The 19,462-nt window shown below is 35.0% G+C and overlaps 1 protein-coding gene across 2 annotated transcripts; it reads right to left on the bottom strand.

Annotated features, from left to right (window-relative positions):
• Nucleotides 1-557: 557 nt before the first annotated feature.
• Nucleotides 558-19,383, bottom strand: LOC117327108 (1-acyl-sn-glycerol-3-phosphate acyltransferase delta-like). Of its 2 annotated transcripts, XM_033883945.1 has the most exons (10): nucleotides 19,246-19,383; nucleotides 16,471-16,662; nucleotides 14,634-14,803; nucleotides 13,678-13,845; nucleotides 11,654-11,813; nucleotides 10,906-11,011; nucleotides 10,199-10,274; nucleotides 9,109-9,307; nucleotides 2,818-2,927; nucleotides 558-852 (listed from the first exon to the last, which is right to left on the bottom strand). In XM_033883945.1, the coding sequence occupies exons 2-9, from the start codon at nucleotides 16,655-16,657 to the stop codon at nucleotides 2,827-2,829; spliced, it is 1,167 nt and encodes a 388-aa protein (XP_033739836.1). In that variant the 5' UTR covers nucleotides 16,658-16,662; nucleotides 19,246-19,383; the 3' UTR covers nucleotides 558-852; nucleotides 2,818-2,826. The 2 variants fall into 2 exon arrangements, with proteins under 2 accessions (XP_033739836.1, XP_033739837.1); XM_033883946.1 differs by lacking the exon at nucleotides 2,818-2,927.
• Between the last annotated feature and the right edge of the window lie 79 nt (nucleotides 19,384-19,462).

Below are 19,462 nucleotides of genomic sequence, written 5' to 3'. Positions count from 1 at the left end.
AATATAGAAAAACATTTTCTTGGAATTATTATTTCCAATCATTAAATGCTGTAAAAATCATGCCATGTCTTTTGTCGTAACACAGTGAAATTGGTGTTGGTATAATGAAACTCAAATAATGATATCTTTGTCAAGCGAACCGGTATAAGTACATGTATACATTAAGGAATCACAGGGACCTGGTACGAATTCCCAGCCCAGGGTCCATATATATATGTATTACAGTATCACGGGTAATAACTCCCCGGTCGAAAAAACTGGACAAGGATTTAAAAAAAATTATACTGATATACCCGTATTACCAGGTATATATGGTACCACTGTGCTGTCCGACCGACCAGTTTACTTTAATACATACATGTATACATTGGTGGGGAATTTGTGTTAATTCCTTGTGCAAAAAAACAGGTTTATTACAAAATATAAATATATCTTAAATCTAAATTCTAATTTTTAATTTTATTTTGAAATGAAATCAAGAAACAACTAAGAAATTCCTTCTTTAGAAAATCAGCAATTAACACTACTGTTTTAAATGTTTTATTATTATTATTTTCTATTCAAATCTGTCCCAATATATAGTTGGTATTCATTGTAAACCTGTTTTAATTGTACCCCATCTTGCAATGTTTACAAAACTTCAAAATATAAATCTGAGTTCAAAGGTCATCTAAAGGGCACACGGTGTTCATATTTGGTGTAAGTTAGTAAAATCCAATCACAGTGCAGCTTTAGTCATCACAATTGCTAGCAGTTTTCACGTTGACTTCTTGCTGTTCGTCACCATGGATCCATATGATGACGCCCTCTTTATTTCGGAAAAGCCAATCATCCATCGTGAAAAATAGGTCACTGGAAAATATGAAAGAGTTTGGTTAGGATGATTCCATACGAACAGGATAAGAAGATTTTAATAATAATATAATTGTAAAAAAAAAGAGTTTGGTTAGGATGGTTCTATAGGAACAGGATAAGAAGATTTTAATATTGTAATTTATGTGAATATACAGTAATTATGATGAAGGGCACTGGCAAATGGTATGTGTCTAAAAACAAACCTTACAAGATAAAATAGAGAAAAAGTTCAATCGACTTATACTTTTCACTCTGGTTGACTCTGATGGCAGCATGCGAGGGGTCTTCCGTTTTGACACTAGATTACAAGTGTACCTGGTGAAAACCCACGCACTGTGTCGGTCAGGTGATCCCATACACTTCACCCCATTTACATGGTTTTTAAAAGTTAACTGAAAAGATCCCTATGGAAATCAAAATTCATGGTTAGCACATTAGTTGAGCGAGTGTTGTATATCAACATGAAAGAATTAAATATTTTAATATCACATGAAAAATAGTCAGATATCCATACACAAGATGTGTCAATTCAAAATTAGTTGTCGAGATAATTTTAATACTGTATTATTTATTTACAGTCCAGTGGCCGATATAAACTTTGAAACAAATTAAGTGATTTGTAGCGATGGGAATTGGTTGAAATTTCCTGATCAATCACCAATTTAGTCAATTCAATCATTAATTGATTAAAATCATTTAATTTTTTTCATGATCTTTCTTTGGAATTTAAGCATTTTTTTAAATTTTTTTTTTTACATTCCTCCTTTGTGCTTATTGCACCGTTCCAGTCCTCTAGGTGCTTGTATTTTATATGATATTAGCCACAACCACAATCAAGCAATTGTCTATGCGCATGTTATAACAATCGGCTAATATTCTTTGGGTTATCGTGATGTCGGGCATTTCTGACAAAACTAGATTACAGATTTCTTCTAGATAAATTGGTCAAACACTTCAAACAAGTGATACTTGATGAACTTTGTGAATCGTAACATCACTAGTAATTTGGTCACAAGACGAGGAAATAGAGTTTTACTGAACAGTAATAGACATAGGTGGGCTTATTGCCAGGCATGGGGTTGTTGTTTGATGGCAAGGTCAACAACAAAAACAGTGCACCAAACTGATTTCTGATAAACTCAGGAATACGTTCGAGAGGGAATAAGTAACATCATTCTCTTTCACAAATAAAATAAAATAACAGCATAATTGACTTCCGCAAAGTCTCGTCGAAAAACGTAGAAAACAATGATAATCATGCTTTTGAGCCCATTAGTTGTCACCAGATTGTTGCTTGCGTATTACATGACGAAAATCTAAGGTTAGCTGAGAATTTTAAAGGCGGGCTTATTTCCAGACGTGGGCTTCTTGCTGGATATGTAAAGGAGGTGAAATGATATGTAACATGTGAGTAGGTTAAAACTTGATGCAAACAAAACAATAGAGTGAGTTCAAACAAAAAGAAAACTTTCTCACGTACTTCACAGGGTTATCCTGTGGTTGCTAGGAAAAAGATAAATTGATCTCGGTATCACACAGGAGGGTAAAGACAGCTGACACGCGCAATATGACGCTGTTCACAATAACGTAACGTCATCATTTTTCGTTGAGTAACTATGTCGTAAATGATGATGACGTCATTAACATTGATGTATATTCCAAGGAGCATTGCAGATGGCGTGATGAAAATTTTTCATGAAAACTTACATTTGCTTGCAAGTATGTGAGAAAAATAATCAAACATGGGTCTGTTCCGCGAACAAGGATATCTCAACCCTCATGTAAGAGTTTGGCTGACCAGCACTTGGCAAGCTTGGTGCTGACTGGCCAAAATATTAATCTAAATATTATTATATTTACATGAGGGTTGAGATATCCCTGTCCACGGAACAGGCCCTTGTTAGATTCTATTAGTGTACAAAAGCAGAGGTGAGGAAGACAACAGAACTACAAGACAATTACTAGCAATGATCATTCGGATTTCTTCACTCCATTGCTTCCTGCTGCCTTGCCATAGGATGATCCCTTTTGTATCTCTGTTAAGCTGATCATCCAGAAAGAAAATGCCGCCACTGAAAGGTCAAGGTTCAGGTGATATATAAACAAAGTGCAATATACATAAAATACAACGGCTAATCTAGCGTATTATATGTGTAGTTTGTGATATGATGGCTACTCTAGTGTATTTTAGTTGGTGATACCATGGTTACTTTAGTATATTTTAGTTGGTGATACGATGGCTACTTTAGTATATTTTAGTTGGTGATACGATGGCTACTCTAGTATATTTTAGTTGGTGATACGATGGTTACTTTAGTATATTTTAGTTGGTGATACGATGGCTACTTTAGTATATTTTAGTTGGTGATACGATGGCCATTCTAGTATATTTTAGTTGGTGATACGATGGCTACTCTAGTATATTTTAGTTGGTGATACAATGGCTAGTCTAGTATATTTTAGTTGGTGATACGATGGCTACTTTAGTATATTTTAGTTGGTGATACGATGGCTACTCTAGTATATTTTAGTTTGTGATACGATGGCCACTCTAGTATATTTTAGTTGGTGATACGATGACTACTCTAGTATATTTTAGTTGGTGATACGATGGCCACTCTAGTATATTTTAGTTTGTGATACGATGGCTACTCTAGTATATTTTAGTTGGTGATACGATGGCCACTCTAGTATATTTTAGTTGGTGATACAATGGCTACTCTAGTATATTTTAGTTGGTGATACAATGGCTACTCTAGTATATTTTAGTTGGTGATACAATGGCCACTCTAGTATATTTTAGTTGGTGATACGATGACTACTCTAGTATATTTTAGTTGGTGATACAATGGCTACTCTAGTATATTTTAGTTGGTGATACAATGGCCACTCTAGTATATTTTAGTTGGTGATACAATGGCTAATCTAGTATATTTTAGTTGGTGATACGATGGTTACTTTAGTATATTTTAGTTGGTGATACGATGACTACTCTAGTGTATTTTAGTTGGTGATACGATGGCTACTCTAGTATATTTTAGTTGGTGATACGATGGCTACTCTAGTATATTTTAGTTGGTGATACGATGGCTACTCTAGTATATTTTAGTTGGTGATGCGATGGCTACTCCAGTATATTTTAGTCGGTGATACGATGGCTACTCTAGTATATTTTAGTTGGTGATACAATGACTACTACTCTAGTATATTTTAGTTAGTGATACAATGGTTACTCTAGTATATTTTAGTTGGTGATACAATGGCTACTCTAGTATATTTTAGTTGGTGATACGATGGCTACTCTAGTATATTTTAGTTGGTGATACGATGGCTACTCTAGTATATTTTAGTTGGTGATACGATGGCTACTCTAGTATATTTTAGTTGGTGATACGATGACTACTCTAGTATATTTTAGTCGGTGATACGATGACTACTCTATATATATTTTAGTTGGTGATACGATGGCTACTCTAGTATATTTTAGTTGGTGATATGATGGCTACTCTAGTATATTTTAGTCGGTGATACGATGGCTACTCTAGTATATTTTAGTTGGTGATACGATGGCTACTCTATATATATTTTAGTTGGTGATACAATGACTACTCTAGTATATTTTAGTTGGTGATATGATGGCTACTCTAGTATATTTTAGTCGGTGATACGATGACTACTCTAGTATATTTTAGTTGGTGATACAATGGCCACTCTAGTATATTTTAGTTGGTGATACGATGGTTACTCTAGTATATTTTAGTTTGTGATACGATGACTACTCTAGTATATTTTAGTTGGTGATACAATGGCCACTCTAGTATATTTTAGTTGGTGATACGATGGCTACTCTAGTATATTTTAGTTGGTGATACGATGGCTACTCTAGTATATTTTAGTTAGTGATACAATGGCTACTCTAGTATATTTTAGTTAGTGATACAATGGCTACTCTAGTATATTTTAGTTGGTGATACAATGGCTACTCTAGTATATTTTAGTTGGTGATATAATGGCTACTCTAGTATATTTTAGTTGGTGATACGATGGCTACTCTTGTATATTTTAGTTGGTGATACGATGGCTACTCTAGTATATTTTAGTTGGTGATACGATGGCTACTCTAGTATATTTTAGTTTGTGATACGATGACTACTCTAGTATGTTTTAGTTGGTGATACGATGGCTACTCTAGTATGTTTTAGTTGGTGATACGATGGCTACTCTAGTATATTTTAGTTTGTGATACGATGACTACTCTAGTATATTTTAGTTTGTGATACGATGACTACTCTAGTGTATTTTAGTTGGTGATACGATGGCTACTCTAGTATATTTTAGTTGGTGATACGATGACTACTCTAGTATGTTTTAGTTGGTGATACGATGACTACTCTAGTATATTTTAGTTTGTGATACGATGACTACTCTAGTGTATTTTAGTTTGTGATACGATGACTACTCTAGTATGTTTTAGTTGGTGATACGATGACTACTCTAGTATGTTTAAGTTGGTGATACGATGACTACTCTAGTATATTTTAGTTTGTGATACAATGGCTACTCTAGTATATTTTAGTTGGTGATACGATAACTACTCTAGTATGTTTTAGTTGGTGATACGATGGCTACTCTAGTATATTTTAGTTGGTGATACGATGGCTACTCTAGTATATTTTAGTTGGTGATACGATGACTACTCTAGTATGTTTTAGTTGGTGATACGATGACTACTCTAGTATATTTTAGTTTGTGATACGATGACTACTCTAGTGTATTTTAGTTTGTGATACGATGACTACTCTAGTATGTTTTAGTTGGTGATACGATGACTACTCTAGTATGTTTTAGTTGGTGATACGATGACTACTCTAGTATATTTTAGTTTGTGATACAATGGCTACTCTAGTATATTTTAGTTGGTGATACGATAACTACTCTAGTATGTTTTAGTTGGTGATACGATGGCTACTCTAGTATATTTTAGTTGGTGATACGATGGCTACTCTATATATATTTTAGTTGGTGATACGATGGCTACTCTAGTATATTTTAGTTGGTGATACGATGGCTACTCTAGTATATTTTAGTTGGTGATACGATGGCTACTCTAGTATATTTTAGTTGGTGATACGATGACTACTCTAGTATATTTTAGTTTGTGATACGATGACTACTCTAGTATGTTTTAGTTGGTGATACGATGGCTACTCTAGTATATTTTAGTTGGTGATACAATGGCCACTCTTGGTGATACGATGGCTACTCTAGTATATTTTAGTTTGTGATACGATGGCTACTCTAGTATGTTTTAGTTGGTGATACGATGGCTACTCTAGTATATTTTAGTTGGTGATACAATGGCTACTCTAGAATATTTTAGTTGGTGATACGATGGCTACTCTAGTATATTTTAGTTGGTGATACAATGGCTACTCTAGAATATTTTAGTTGGTGATACGGTGGCTACTCTAGTATATTTTAGTTGGTGATACGATGGCTACTCTAGTATATTTTAGTTGGTGATACAATGGCTACTCTAGAATATTTTAGTTGGTGATACGATGGCTACTCTAGTATATTTTAGTTGGTGATACAATGGCTACTCTAGAATATTTTAGTTGGTGATACGGTGGCTACTCTAGTATATTTTAGTTGGTGATACGATGGCTACTCTAGTATATTTTAGTTGGTGATACGATGGCTACTCTAGTATATTTTAGTTGGTGATACAATGGCTACTCTAGAATATTTTAGTTGGTGATACGATGGCTACTCTAGTATATTTTAGTTGGTGATACGATGGCTACTCTAGTATATTTTAGTTGGTGATACGATGGCTACTCTAGTATATTTTAGTTGGTGATACGATGGCTACTCTAGTATATTTTAGTTGGTGATACGATGGCTACTCTAGTATATTTTAGTTGGTGATACGATGGCTACTCTAGTATATTTTAGTTGGTGATACGATGACTACTCTAGTATATTTTAGTTGGTGATACAATGGCTCTAGTATATTTTAGTTGGTGATACGATGGCTACTCTAGTATATTTTAGTTGGTGATACGATGGCTACTCTAGTACATTTTAGTTGGTGATATAATGGCTACTCTAGAATATTTTAGTTGGTGATACAATGGCTACTCTAGAATATTTTAGTTGGTGATATAATGGCTACTCTAGTATATTTTAGTTGGTGATACAATGGCTACTCTAGTATATTTTAGTTGGTGATACGATGGCTCTAGTATATTTTAGTTGGTGATACGATGGCCACTCTAGTATATTTTAGTTGGTGATACGATGGTTACTCTAGTATATTTTAGTTGGTGATACGATGGTTACTCTAGTATATTTTAGTTGGTGATACGATGGCTCTAGTGTATTTTAGTTGGTGATACGATGGCTACTCTAGTATATTTTAGTTGGTGATATGATGGCTACTCTAGTATATTTTAGTTGGTGATACGATGGCCACTCTAGTATATTTTAGTTGGTGATACGATGGTTACTCTAGTATATTTTAGTTGGTGATACGATGGCTACTCTAGTACATTTTAGTTGGTGATACGATGGCTCTAGTATATTTTAGTTGATGATACGATGGTTACTCTAGTACATTTTAGTTGGTGATACGATGGCTCTAGTATATTTTAGTTGGTGATACGATGGCCACTCTAGTATATTTTAGTTGGTGATACGATGGTTACTCTAGTATATTTTAGTTGGTGATACGATGGTTACTCTAGTATATTTTAGTTGGTGATACGATGGCTCTAGTGTATTTTAGTTGGTGATACGATGGCTACTCTAGTATATTTTAGTTGGTGATATGATGGCTACTCTAGTATATTTTAGTTGGTGATACGATGGCCACTCTAGTATATTTTAGTTGGTGATACGATGGCTACTCTAGTATATTTTAGTTGGTGATACGATGGCTACTCTAGTATATTTTAGTCGGTGATATAATGGCTACTCTAGTATATTTTAGTTGGTGATACGATGGCTACTCTAGTATATTTTAGTTGGTGATACGATGGCTACTCTAGTATGTTTTAGTTGGTGATACGGTGGCTAATCTAGTATATTTTAGTTGGTGATACGATGGCTACTCTAGTATATTTTAGTTGGTGATACAATGACTACTCTAGCGTAGCACAGGTGAGATTGACTTAGCTTTTGAGAAATCGGCGAACCACCAATCCTTGCTACAGTAAAAAGTACTACAGAACATGTGCCCCCCTGTTCTACACATTTATAATTATATTCATGAAGAAAGATTTCATGAAACATGTAAGTTCATGATTTTCTCCAGTAGTGAATTAAAGTGAATATATCTTTCTCTTAAAATAGAAGTGACCTCCATAATTTGAATGCTTTTTAATTGTAGATATAGCACAACTAGCAGAATCTAGCAAGATAACTAGAGATCTCTGTACCACAAATATTGTCTGTACTGAAAAACTATTGTGTGAGGGTCCGGTGGCTGAATTTTAAATTTTTTTTATTAACCTGCAAATAGCCTTGGGGGATGGTGCCTGTTTTCCCCGAGTAAATTGTAAATAGCCAGAATCTTAATTTGGTCAGTTGGAGGCTGAAATATCTCTACATCAACATAAACTTTATTTTTGATACGGAACAATTGATTTTGGATGGGATGTCCCGCCACTAGGTAGCTTTGTGTTATTGTATAGAATGGTAATGCAGGAAAGAATAAAATTACAGTTATATTGCAGTACAAACGTTTTCAACATTGGTAGTACAGAGATTTGTGTATATAGCTGTATGTCATCATATGTAATGATATAATATATAGCAGTAACATGATCAGAAAGTCCAGTGTGGTACACCTCCGACAATAACGCCCCGCTTCTACATGTAGCTAGATGGCTGTCTGTCCTTAGAGGTGCAGTGACTAAGAAATGGAGTCTCTATCAAATTTCTAATCAAGACTTTTGGTCACAGTAAAATCTAGAAATAGTTACCAGAAATTATATAAGATTGAATATTCTCACCAATTTTCTTTTAATAACATTGCATTGATATTTGCAGTTCCCCACCAAAATGTAGATAATTATGTAATGTATTTCAGGTTCTGAAAGATTTTTCTTGTTTGTAATTTTTTTTTTTTAATTTAAATTTTTTTTTTTTTTTTGCCTTTTTTTTGTCAATGTATTGTTTGCTATGACCTGAAGTTTTTAGCTTCTCAACCAAGGGAGATAACTAACCAACGGTAGAAATCATACTTACTTAATATCACAACACCCACAACAATAAGCTGCTGTGTGATGGTCCCTGCTATTACTATACTCCCTAAGTAAAAATACAGTGGAACGTTTGTCACAAGTAACCAGAATATCCAGTTTAACAGGTCATTTGGTCGCTGGGGAGGATGGAATGCTGGGAGGTCAAATTTTCCTGTCTTAAAATACTCGTCTACAAGATCATCCTGCAAAATTGAATTGTCACAAATTTAACACTGATAGTGTTCAAAGTCGAAACCTGAAACAAATGATTGATAGATAGTGTTTGCTTAAAGTGGAAGACGAAGAACAAGTGAAAGCTCACCGGCGGCAGCAATCACACTATGCATTCATTTTCTATGTATGTATAAGCATGTAAATTTGAAATTGTATGTCACATTATATCACTCCTAGACCTCTAATGGATGTATAAACCAAATTAGAAGGGTGTGCACTTACAAGCTTTCCAAAACTAACCCCCAAAATCTTTAAAGTTGGTTTTGGTGCCAAAAAGTATGTCCATAAAATGGTAAAATGCCAAAAAAAAATCACAATTTATTTCTGCATGATTTTGCCACAACATCACTCCTAGACCTCTAATAAATGTATAAACCAAATTAGAAGGGCATGAGGTGTATACTTTTGGACTTATAAGCTTTCCAAAAACTTACCCCAAAAACTTTAAAGTGGGTTTTGGTGCCAAAAACGTTAAGTCCACAAAATGGTAAAATGCGAAAAAAACACAATTTTTTTCTGCATGATTTTGCCATACCATCACTCCTAGACCTCTAATGAATGTATAAACCAAATTAGAAGGGCATGAGGTGTATACTTTTGGACTTACAAGCTTTCCAAAAACTTACCCCAAAAACTTTAAAGTTTTGGGGTGGGATGTGGACGCGGACGCCGGGGTGACAGCATTAGCTCTCGGTTACTCGTAACCGGTGAGCTAAAAATAAAAGGTGATATACTGTCATTGCCTGAACCAAATCATTAAGCTGGTTCAAACAGATACTCCAATGCCAACGAGATATTTATAACTTCAAACAAGATCATCTTATAAAGAAGTAGTCTTACACATCACATTGCATGCTCACCTTTTCCTTAAACAAATCCCGGAGCCATTTAGCTAACTCTTCCTCTTCCTTTGGCAGGCTGTCCATTTCATAACGCCTGAAAAAATATGGAGTAAAATTTCTAGTAACAGTTTGGAATATAAAACAATACAAATGGTACTGATGTGCAGTGTTGTGGATCACTCAAAGCTGGTAGTCGCGAAAGAGAAGCTTTTCATTCTCTCTTAGAACGTTCGTCAAGGGAAATGTAATCAGAAGTCTTGGCTGGCGAAGATGGGGGTATGTGGCGGCTGTCTAAGGTCAGCCATGATGGACTTGTCTTTAAGATAAATGTCATATACACTTTACTTTAAGGTCAGCTGTGATTATGTTGCCTCTAAGATAAATATCATACATACTTCATTCTGAGGTCAGCTGTGATGGTGTTACCTCTAAGATAAATATCATACATACTTCATTCTGAGGTCAGCTGTGATTATGTTGCCTCTAAGATAAATATCATACATACTTCATTCTGAGGTCAGCTGTGATAGTGTTGCCTCTAAGATAAATATCATACATACTTCATTCTGAGGTCAGCTGTGATGGTGTTACCTCTAAGATAAATATCATACATACTTCATTCTGAGGTCAACTGTGATGGTGTTACCTCTAAGATAAATATCATACATACTTCATTCTGAGGTCAACTGTGATGGTGTTACCTCTAAGATAAATGTCATACATACTTCATTCTGAGGTCAGCTGTGATGGTGTTGCCTCTGAAGGCGTTCATCAATGTTGGTTTAACACTGTTTCCCTTGAACCCTATGGCAATGTCATAGATAGCGCCAACTGAAAAAACAAACAGAACCTAAAAGGAATTTGCTGGAGACAAGGAAATATGTCACCATTTGATGGAAATCTTAATTTGTCCAATTTTGTTTTGTTTTGTCAGTTTGAGTCCTAATTAGACATATGTATCCCTTACTCCTATAACATAAGAGGCCGCTGGTCGGCTCTTTTTCTATCGGATATGATTTTGCCGACTGTTACACGGCACCTGTCAAAAGTATCTCTCCATGTTAAACCTCTAACATTGTTGGAGTAATGTATCCCAATACTGTTCTGATGAACTTGCCTATGTGAAGTTGTGAACTCACACATTTTAATTCTGTCTTCCGTGCGATGGTTATATCACCATAACCTTCTCATCTTCTATGCTCATGACAGCAATGTATCATGTGATTACAAACAAGTATTATGACCTACCTGATATTTTGCCCTGTGACCTGACCTATGACTTGTGACCTACTAGACCCTGCCCTTTGACCTGACCTATGATTTGAAACTTACCAACCCCTTGCCCTGTGACCTGACCTATGATTTGTGACCTACCTGCGCCTTTGCGCTGTGACCTGACCTCTGATTTATGACCTACCTGTGCCCTTGCCCTGTGCCCTTGCCCTGTGACCTGACCTATGACTTGTGACCTACCTGCCCCTTTGCCCTGGAGGGCCTGGATGGTGTAGCTGAACCCCTTTGTGCGCGGCAGTAAATGGTGCTTAAACTCAGGGTAACCCTTTTCTCTAGCAACTTTTAAACTGGCCTCGTGTTTCTCTGCTGTAAATCTTGTACCTTCTGGGAACAGAAGTAGCTGAAATATATAAATAGAATCAACTTGAAAAAATTGATAAGCTGAAATATATAAATGGGATCGACTTGAAATAACTGATAACTAGGTATCGCAAACGATACAAATCCCCTCGCGTCCATTCAAAAATGAAGTCGCAACAACGCTGACAAAGATTTTGAACTTAATCTTGGCGCCCTGATACACGAACTTGTTTGAGGTATTGCCATGCTTGACCCATATATGAAGTTTGGTCAGGATCCGTTCAAAAATGAAGTCGCATTACAGCACTGACAAAGATTTACTATAAATAGTAACGGTGACATTGGCCTTGACCTTGGTGCCCTAAAACACGAACTCGTTCGAGGTATTCCCATGCTGGACCCATATATGAAGTTTGGTCAGGATCCGTTCAAAAATTAAGTCGCAAGAGCGCTGACAAAGATTTTCTATAAATAGTAACGCTGACCTTGACCTTGGCACCCTGAAACACGAACTTGTTCGAGGTATTCCCATGCTGGACCCATATATGAAGTTTGGTCAGAATCCGTTCAAAAATGAAGTCGCAAGCGCGCTGACAAAGATTTTCTATAAATAGTAACGGTGACCTTGACCTTGACCTTGGCACCCTGAAACACGAACTCTTTCAAGGTATTCCCATGCTGGACCCATATATGAAGTTTGGTCAGGATCCGTTCAAAAATGAAGTCGTAAGAGCGCTGACAAAGATTTTCTATAAATAGTCACGCTGACCTTGACCTTGGCACCCTGAAACACGAACTCGTTCGAGGTATTCCCATGCTGGACCCAAATATGAAGTTTGGTCAGGATCCGTTCAGAAATGAAGTTGGAAGAGTGCTGACAAAGATTTTCTATAAATAGTAACGGTGACCTTGACCTTGACCTTGACCTTGGCACCCTGAAACACGAACTCGTTCGAGGTATTCCCATGCTGGACCCATATACGAAGTTTGGTCAGAATCCGTTCAAAAATGAAGTCGCAAGAGCGCTGACAAAAAGTGAAAATACGTACTTACGTACGAACGGAACGCTATATCCCCTCCCCGACTTTCGTCGAGAGGGGATAATAAGCTGAAATACATAAACGGATTCAACTTGAAATTGTTGATAATAAGCTGAAATATATAAATGGAATCAACTTGAAATAATTGATAAGTTGAAATACATAAACGGATTTAACTTGAAATAACTGATAATTAGCTGAAAAATATAAACAGAATCAACTTGAAATAATTGATTATAAGCTGAAATATATAAACAGGATTAACTTGAAATAGTTGATAATAAGCTGAAATATATAAACAGAATCAACTTGAAATAACTGATAAGCTGAAATACATAAACGGATTCAACTTGAAATAATTGATAATAAGCTGAAATACATGAACGGAATCATTTGAAATGATTAATACTAACGAGGAATTCTGAAACACTGAATGGTTAATTCCACTATGTCTTGAACACTTATGATGGAAAGTCAAGATAATACTGTAAAATATATTGAGAAAACTTCCCTTCAGTTCTTTCTGAGAAATAGCGATAACAAGAATTGTTTACGGACGGACGGACGGACGGACGGACGGACGGACGGACGACGGACCACGGACACAGGGCGATTTGAATAGCCAAGTTAATCCTTATAATTGAATCTACTATAGACAATCCCTGTGGAAATCTACTTTTATTGTCCAACTTTTTTCTCTTAGAAATTATTAAGCCACCGCTGAATCAGCCAATCAAAACCGACGTTATTTGATAACACAAATTTTTAAACCAATGGAAATGTTTGTTACAAGCAAGATTTTATTATTATTCTTAAATGAGAATTCAATAGAACAGCACTAAATTCTTAGAATCATGAACTTACCGTAAACCAATAATTGTCGGGGAAGTCGAGCAGTTCTTTCATGGTGTCGTGAATGATTTTCTTGTCCTTAGCCCAGTCTCTCATTAAGAAAATACACTCTGTAAAGTACCATGCCCATCCTATCAGGGGAATATATCGTAGCATGTTTTTACCATAAACTTTTGCACCCTGTTTAAGAAAAAAATTAAAAGTGATTAATTTTACCTACAATTTTATCTGGTAAAATTTGCAATTAACCAAAAGATTTATACTTTCTCATTAGTTTTTAGGAGTTTTTTTCTTTGACATTATCAAAACTTATTCCTGATCGGAAAGATTGATAATATTTCTTTATTACGTTCATTAAAAGCGGTAAAAATTCAGTTTTAGCTCAAGTAGTGAACTAAAAGAATCTTTTATCCCCTTTGGGATAAGAAAAGAGGATATCAACCCAAGGGGGATATTTTTAATTTGACAAACACAAGGCTTGATGAATATTTAGCAGTCTAGAAATATTGCCTCAAATAATTGTGTATTGTTCGAAAAGACTCATCAATATCTGTTCAAACTGATTGAAGGTTTACTGTATATGTTTCTTTGATATCTTGAAACTTTTTTACTTTGACATTTTTATTCAGATTTTCAACATAAAAGTAATCACATGATACAGAAAGAAACAAAGACAAATTTCACACACACTTACATACACAAACAGTATATATATATATAACTTGAATACAAAGTATGTATAGCTTAGCTATAGCTAATAGGTGACTGTACATGAAAAAAAAAAATCATAGAAGACAGCATAATCAGTATAAAATAATGTGACAAAATGCATGAAACAATTTTTTTCTGTCTATTGATCAAAAAGATATCTTGAAACTCAGTACAATATCATAAACCTAGATCTGTACCTCAGGACATTATACAAGACTTGGTGGTTCTCTGTAAAGTATGAAATAAATAAAACATACCCCGAGGACGCCGTATCGCTCCGCTAGGATCCATAACATGAGCCAATCTATCTCATAAGTATGGTTCATCAGCACCAAGATATGCTCCTTTCCTGCGAATAACCGATCCTTTGGATCTATGTATAAGATGATGTCACACCCTGACCACCACTGGGCGACGAAAGTAAACTCTGGAACATACAAATTTTAACATTAATAGAATATTGCTGGTGAAATACATTGTACAACATGTGGCAGGTTTTAGCTGTATATCTATACCGATTGACTTCCAGTGTTGCTCTACTGGGAACTTCCCTTAACTTGGCTTTAAGCTTGCATTTGATTGGTAGAGCAGCAGACGGATAAGCCAAAGTTTGCTTGTTCAGAAACTATAGTGACTAGAGTTGGAACGAACTCACTTTGGTTATACTGTAAACGTTGAAATTTATTAGAGGGGGAAATTTACGCTAATTATGTGGCCTCCTTTTGTTCGCGAAAATTTCCCCTGTGCGTATTATTTTGATATCAATTTGCGTAATTTTGAACTAAAAGCGAAAGTGGATCGATCACGAAAATTACCCCCATGCATATAGTTTACATATAGAAATCGCGAAATTAACGCCCCATGGAAATAATCACCTTTACAGTACATGAATTTGTACAGAAACAAGAAGTTACGGAGTGCATGTCTGGTCGACTAAGGTTCAACCACCGATTTTACTTTGGTTCGACCAAACAAATCAAGACTTCATTTACACATAGATTTGGAAGCACGACAGTGATTGGTTGTTTATGCTACACATTTGTATTCACATTAGAAGGAACAGCCAGCTGCCTAAGGTAAATAGTTAATAAAAGACCTCGCTCAAAATCAAACTGGTAACCAATTAATATTGTTTAGGCACAGATCGGATGTTTTAAAACTGAAAATTGACAATCAACATTCAAGTCAGACTAGCCCCTCTCTCTAGAATATTGAAATTATAAACAAAATTCAGGTTTATGATTTTGGTCTCAAGGATATGTCTGATTTTAAGTTTTAAACTAGGGGGAGATAATCTAAAATTAAACTTAGCTGAGCAATAAAGCTTAGGGGCTGGTGGCCGGTCTACACGGATAACCAGTTTTACCAATTTTATCTCGTGATAATAACCCAAGGTGGATATTTTTACAGTTTTAATTAACAAAAGGTTGATATTTTACAGTTTCAATTTACAAAAGGTGGATATTTTACAGTTTTAATTAAAAGGTGGATATTTTACCATCTTAATTAACAAAAAGGGAATATGTTACCATAATAGATTTTTTATTAGATATTTAGATAACAAAAGGTGGATACATGTATATATTCATTCAAGTTCTACACCTCAGATATCTATATATGCAATTAAATTGACATGTACATATATATAAGGCCAGTGTTTTTCCTGGTTAATTTTGGAAATTGCCATGTGAGGGTAATTTTTTTACAACATAAGTGAGAAATTGGGGAAAAAATTGAGGCGTTCGATGAAATTGGAAAAGTAAATTAGCTGAAATTTTCAGCAATTTAGTTCTGTGCAAAAACTGTTTGGGGATTTATGTCTATATATTATAATTAGGACAATAAGCTTTATTATGAAACATATTAAGTGCCAGACTTTTAATCTTCAAAAAATAAAATTGTAATTTTGTTCCTTAATTGAAAAAAAATTCTACCTCTTCCATTGGGAATGGGGTAAATATATATCAACCTCTAATACATAGACAGGAAAGGCACTGAAGACAGTTTTAAAATGGTGATGTAACATATGAGAACCCTAGCCTTCAAACCATTAAGAAGATTGTACATTGAACAAAACTGATACTGCATACTTACGAGACCAGCTTGAGTATCCAAGAATGTAGTTGATTTTCCTGAACAATTTTCGGTCAAATGGCCAAATAAGTAGCGTCCATACCATGAGGAAGTTAATGATTAAAGTACTGACAACAAACGTATACATAAACACCAAGAAGAAAAGGAAGGACTTCTTCACCCTATTTGGAAGTGGAAGGCCTGCCATTTTGTCTGGAAAAAAAAAGGAAAAAAAGATACAGGAAATTGATTTAATTATTAAGGTATACATTGGCTTTAAATAAAATATTCAATATATACATATAACAAGCTAGATTTTGTAGTTATTGTGTACCATTAAATGATAGCTGACTAATATAATATTGAGTCAACACATGTACAGACATCATAAATATAAATGTTATCCCTAAATATGATGAACATCATGATTCCAAATTATGTACATTTGTATTTCAATTTTTTTTATCTAAATTTCTTTTTTTCTTTGTTAAATTCATAGCCTCTCAAGCCATAAAAACATGAAACATTTGAAATAAAAAAAAAATTAAAAACTGTGTTGTTCGTGTCCAGTAACCTAAGATGTTAACAGTACTATATACTGGTAAATCAATGTAATATACTGAAATGAAAAATGATTTTTTTTTATATAGCCTGCACAAACTTCAACTTAAATAGCAATTTTAAAATACAAAGGTTTCTTGCAAAACCAAAACATCCTTCACTTCCTGAATAGGCCAGATCTGTAACTTTAGCACCAAGAGATCACAATTCACAAGCATATGTACATGTTTAACAACAGACACTAGTGTAATACTGGCTATACTGCAAGATTAATTAGATATAGGGAGAACCTCTCTTTAGCCTGATAGGTTGACACATCGACTCAGCCTGAATCTGCACCTGAATGGATTTTAAAGGAGCTCATTGAATCTAATTTGTAATTAAATATTGAAATACCATTTTTATTAAAAATATATTCTTGATGATGTGTTTTAAAGCTCAATAACTGGGTCGCTAATTGAACCGACGGCCTGACAGATCTGAACAGGTCCTGAATGGGATCTTAAGTTAAACATGAAGATTTTACTCATAAAAATATTATTTAGTAACGTTATTTCGAGCTTGTTGTATGATAGTGTGGACCTGAATGGGAGCGATTGGACCTGAATAGTTTTAAAACTAACTAATCACTTATCAATATGTAATTTCTTAATGTTTTATTAAATGACACTACCGGATATGCACATATTGACGTGGAAAGATGTCAAGTAGACCTTCGGACAGATATGGATATATGTAAACACTATCTGTACGAATGTGCTGATGAGAGGAGAGACAGTGACAGATGAAGTAGACAATGGGCAATGTCTATTTGGGTAGTAATAAAGGGAAAATTTTCAAGATTAAATTTGCTCGATGTGAAAAGACCTCAGGCAATTTTGAATAAATAACAGATGTAAAAACCAATTGAACTAAAACAGAATTAAATATAAGGTAATTATATTTATAAGAAGAACATGAATTTGTTTTAATTTCACTTTCCTCTGCTTTCCCAATTTCACATTTTCTCACGTAAAAACTCTGAATATAGTTGACCCTGGAACCGGAAGAAAAATTGTAGGAAAATCCCTGACGTTGATCAAGTCTAGCTCAAGATATCACTGGGACTCCATAGTATAGGAAAAAACTGGTATAAGTTTCAAACAGGGCATATGTGGGTCACATTCCAGGATGGGGCAGTGTGATAAACTGGTGTTTGTATCCCTAATTGTGTATTGTATTAAGAGTAATGAGATGATATCAGGGAATGGGGCATGGATTAAAAGCAAGCTGAGGTCATGGGAGTGGTGGCTGCTACAGGGCTGACCTCAGGTACACCTATATGTTGTAGATAATATGTGGGGAGGTCTCAGCGTTGCGTAGGGTGTGTTAGCTATATGTATAATTATGAATAAAATCAACTTGAGTGACCCTACCTGCATTACACTAAAATGACACACAAAATTAGCTATATTACAGCTAAATTCCTGTTTAGGTTTACAAGACCCCATTCAGGTCCTGTTCAGATCTGCCATGTTTGTCAGTTTGATCAGTGACCCATTTATCAAGCTTTGAAATCAAATACATCATCAAAACATCTTTTTGAATAAGAATGGTTTAAATTATAACATCGGCCCTTCTTGTATCAAACACTGAGAAATTACACATAAGCAATAAACACTTTAAAACCTATCTGGGTCCTTTAAGGTTCATTCGTGTCTTTAGGAGGACCCACAGTAAAGTCAGGTTTCACTGTACTTAGTAAATGTATGTGATCTCTCTTACATACAATTACTCGGTAAAAATCCTCTACAAAATGAAAGTAAAAAAAATATTAGAATAAAATGTTGCTGGTGCTAATTTGAAATTAGTGCTCCTTTAAGTTGCTTACAACTTGGATTCGTCCTTTGTGTAGGCTCCAATTTTACAGTGCAGCATGTAACTTGTATGAGCTGTGAAAGTCATCCACAGGAAATCGGAAGGTTATTATCAGTGATTATATATGATGACAGGATTCCATCGGTGGGAATGGAAACCAGAAAACTATTTCTTAAGATGGTAAACCAATAACAAATTAAACGAACAAAGTGTGGATTTGATGGTGGGGACATTGAAGGGGTATATACTAGCGTGGATCATATATCCTACCTTGTTATGGTCATCAATGACATGATGCTAAGGATATATATTTAACATGACGTGTGATTGGAATTTGCGAAAATGGACAGACAGAAAGTAGTAAAAAGTTAAACATACGGACGGTTTCTTGTCTTTTTGTTCTGTTGTAAACCTCTGAGTACGCACGCAGTTGTGAGCAAAGGGGCGAAGTCCACAATAAACCTCTGCCCGGTCAAACGTGTGGGCTTATCGTAACGTAAACACAGCAAACACACGAAAATCAGCACGTGTTACTTTTCGGTTGTCGTAAAATATAATTATTTTTGTTTAATCGTTTATATGTGTTTTATTAATT

This window comes from Pecten maximus, chromosome 5 (genome assembly GCF_902652985.1).
Source record: "Pecten maximus chromosome 5, xPecMax1.1, whole genome shotgun sequence".
Lineage (NCBI taxonomy): Eukaryota > Metazoa > Mollusca > Bivalvia > Pectinida > Pectinidae > Pecten > Pecten maximus.
Note: the sequence above shows the minus strand (reverse complement) of the source record. Positions and strands in the feature narration are given on the sequence as shown.

Coding starts and splice junctions, on each gene's coding strand:
- LOC117327108 (XM_033883945.1), bottom strand. CDS start 16,657: ATGGCAGGCCTTCCACTTCCAAATAGGGTGAAGAAGTCCTTCCTTTTC. Junction 13,846..14,633: donor AGCGATACGGCGTCCTCGGG/GTATGTTTTATT, acceptor TTTCTTAAACAG/GGTGCAAAAGTTTATGGTAA. Junction 11,012..11,653: donor CCTCCAGGGCAAAGGGGCAG/GTAGGTCACAAG, acceptor TTGTTTTTTCAG/TTGGCGCTATCTATGACATT.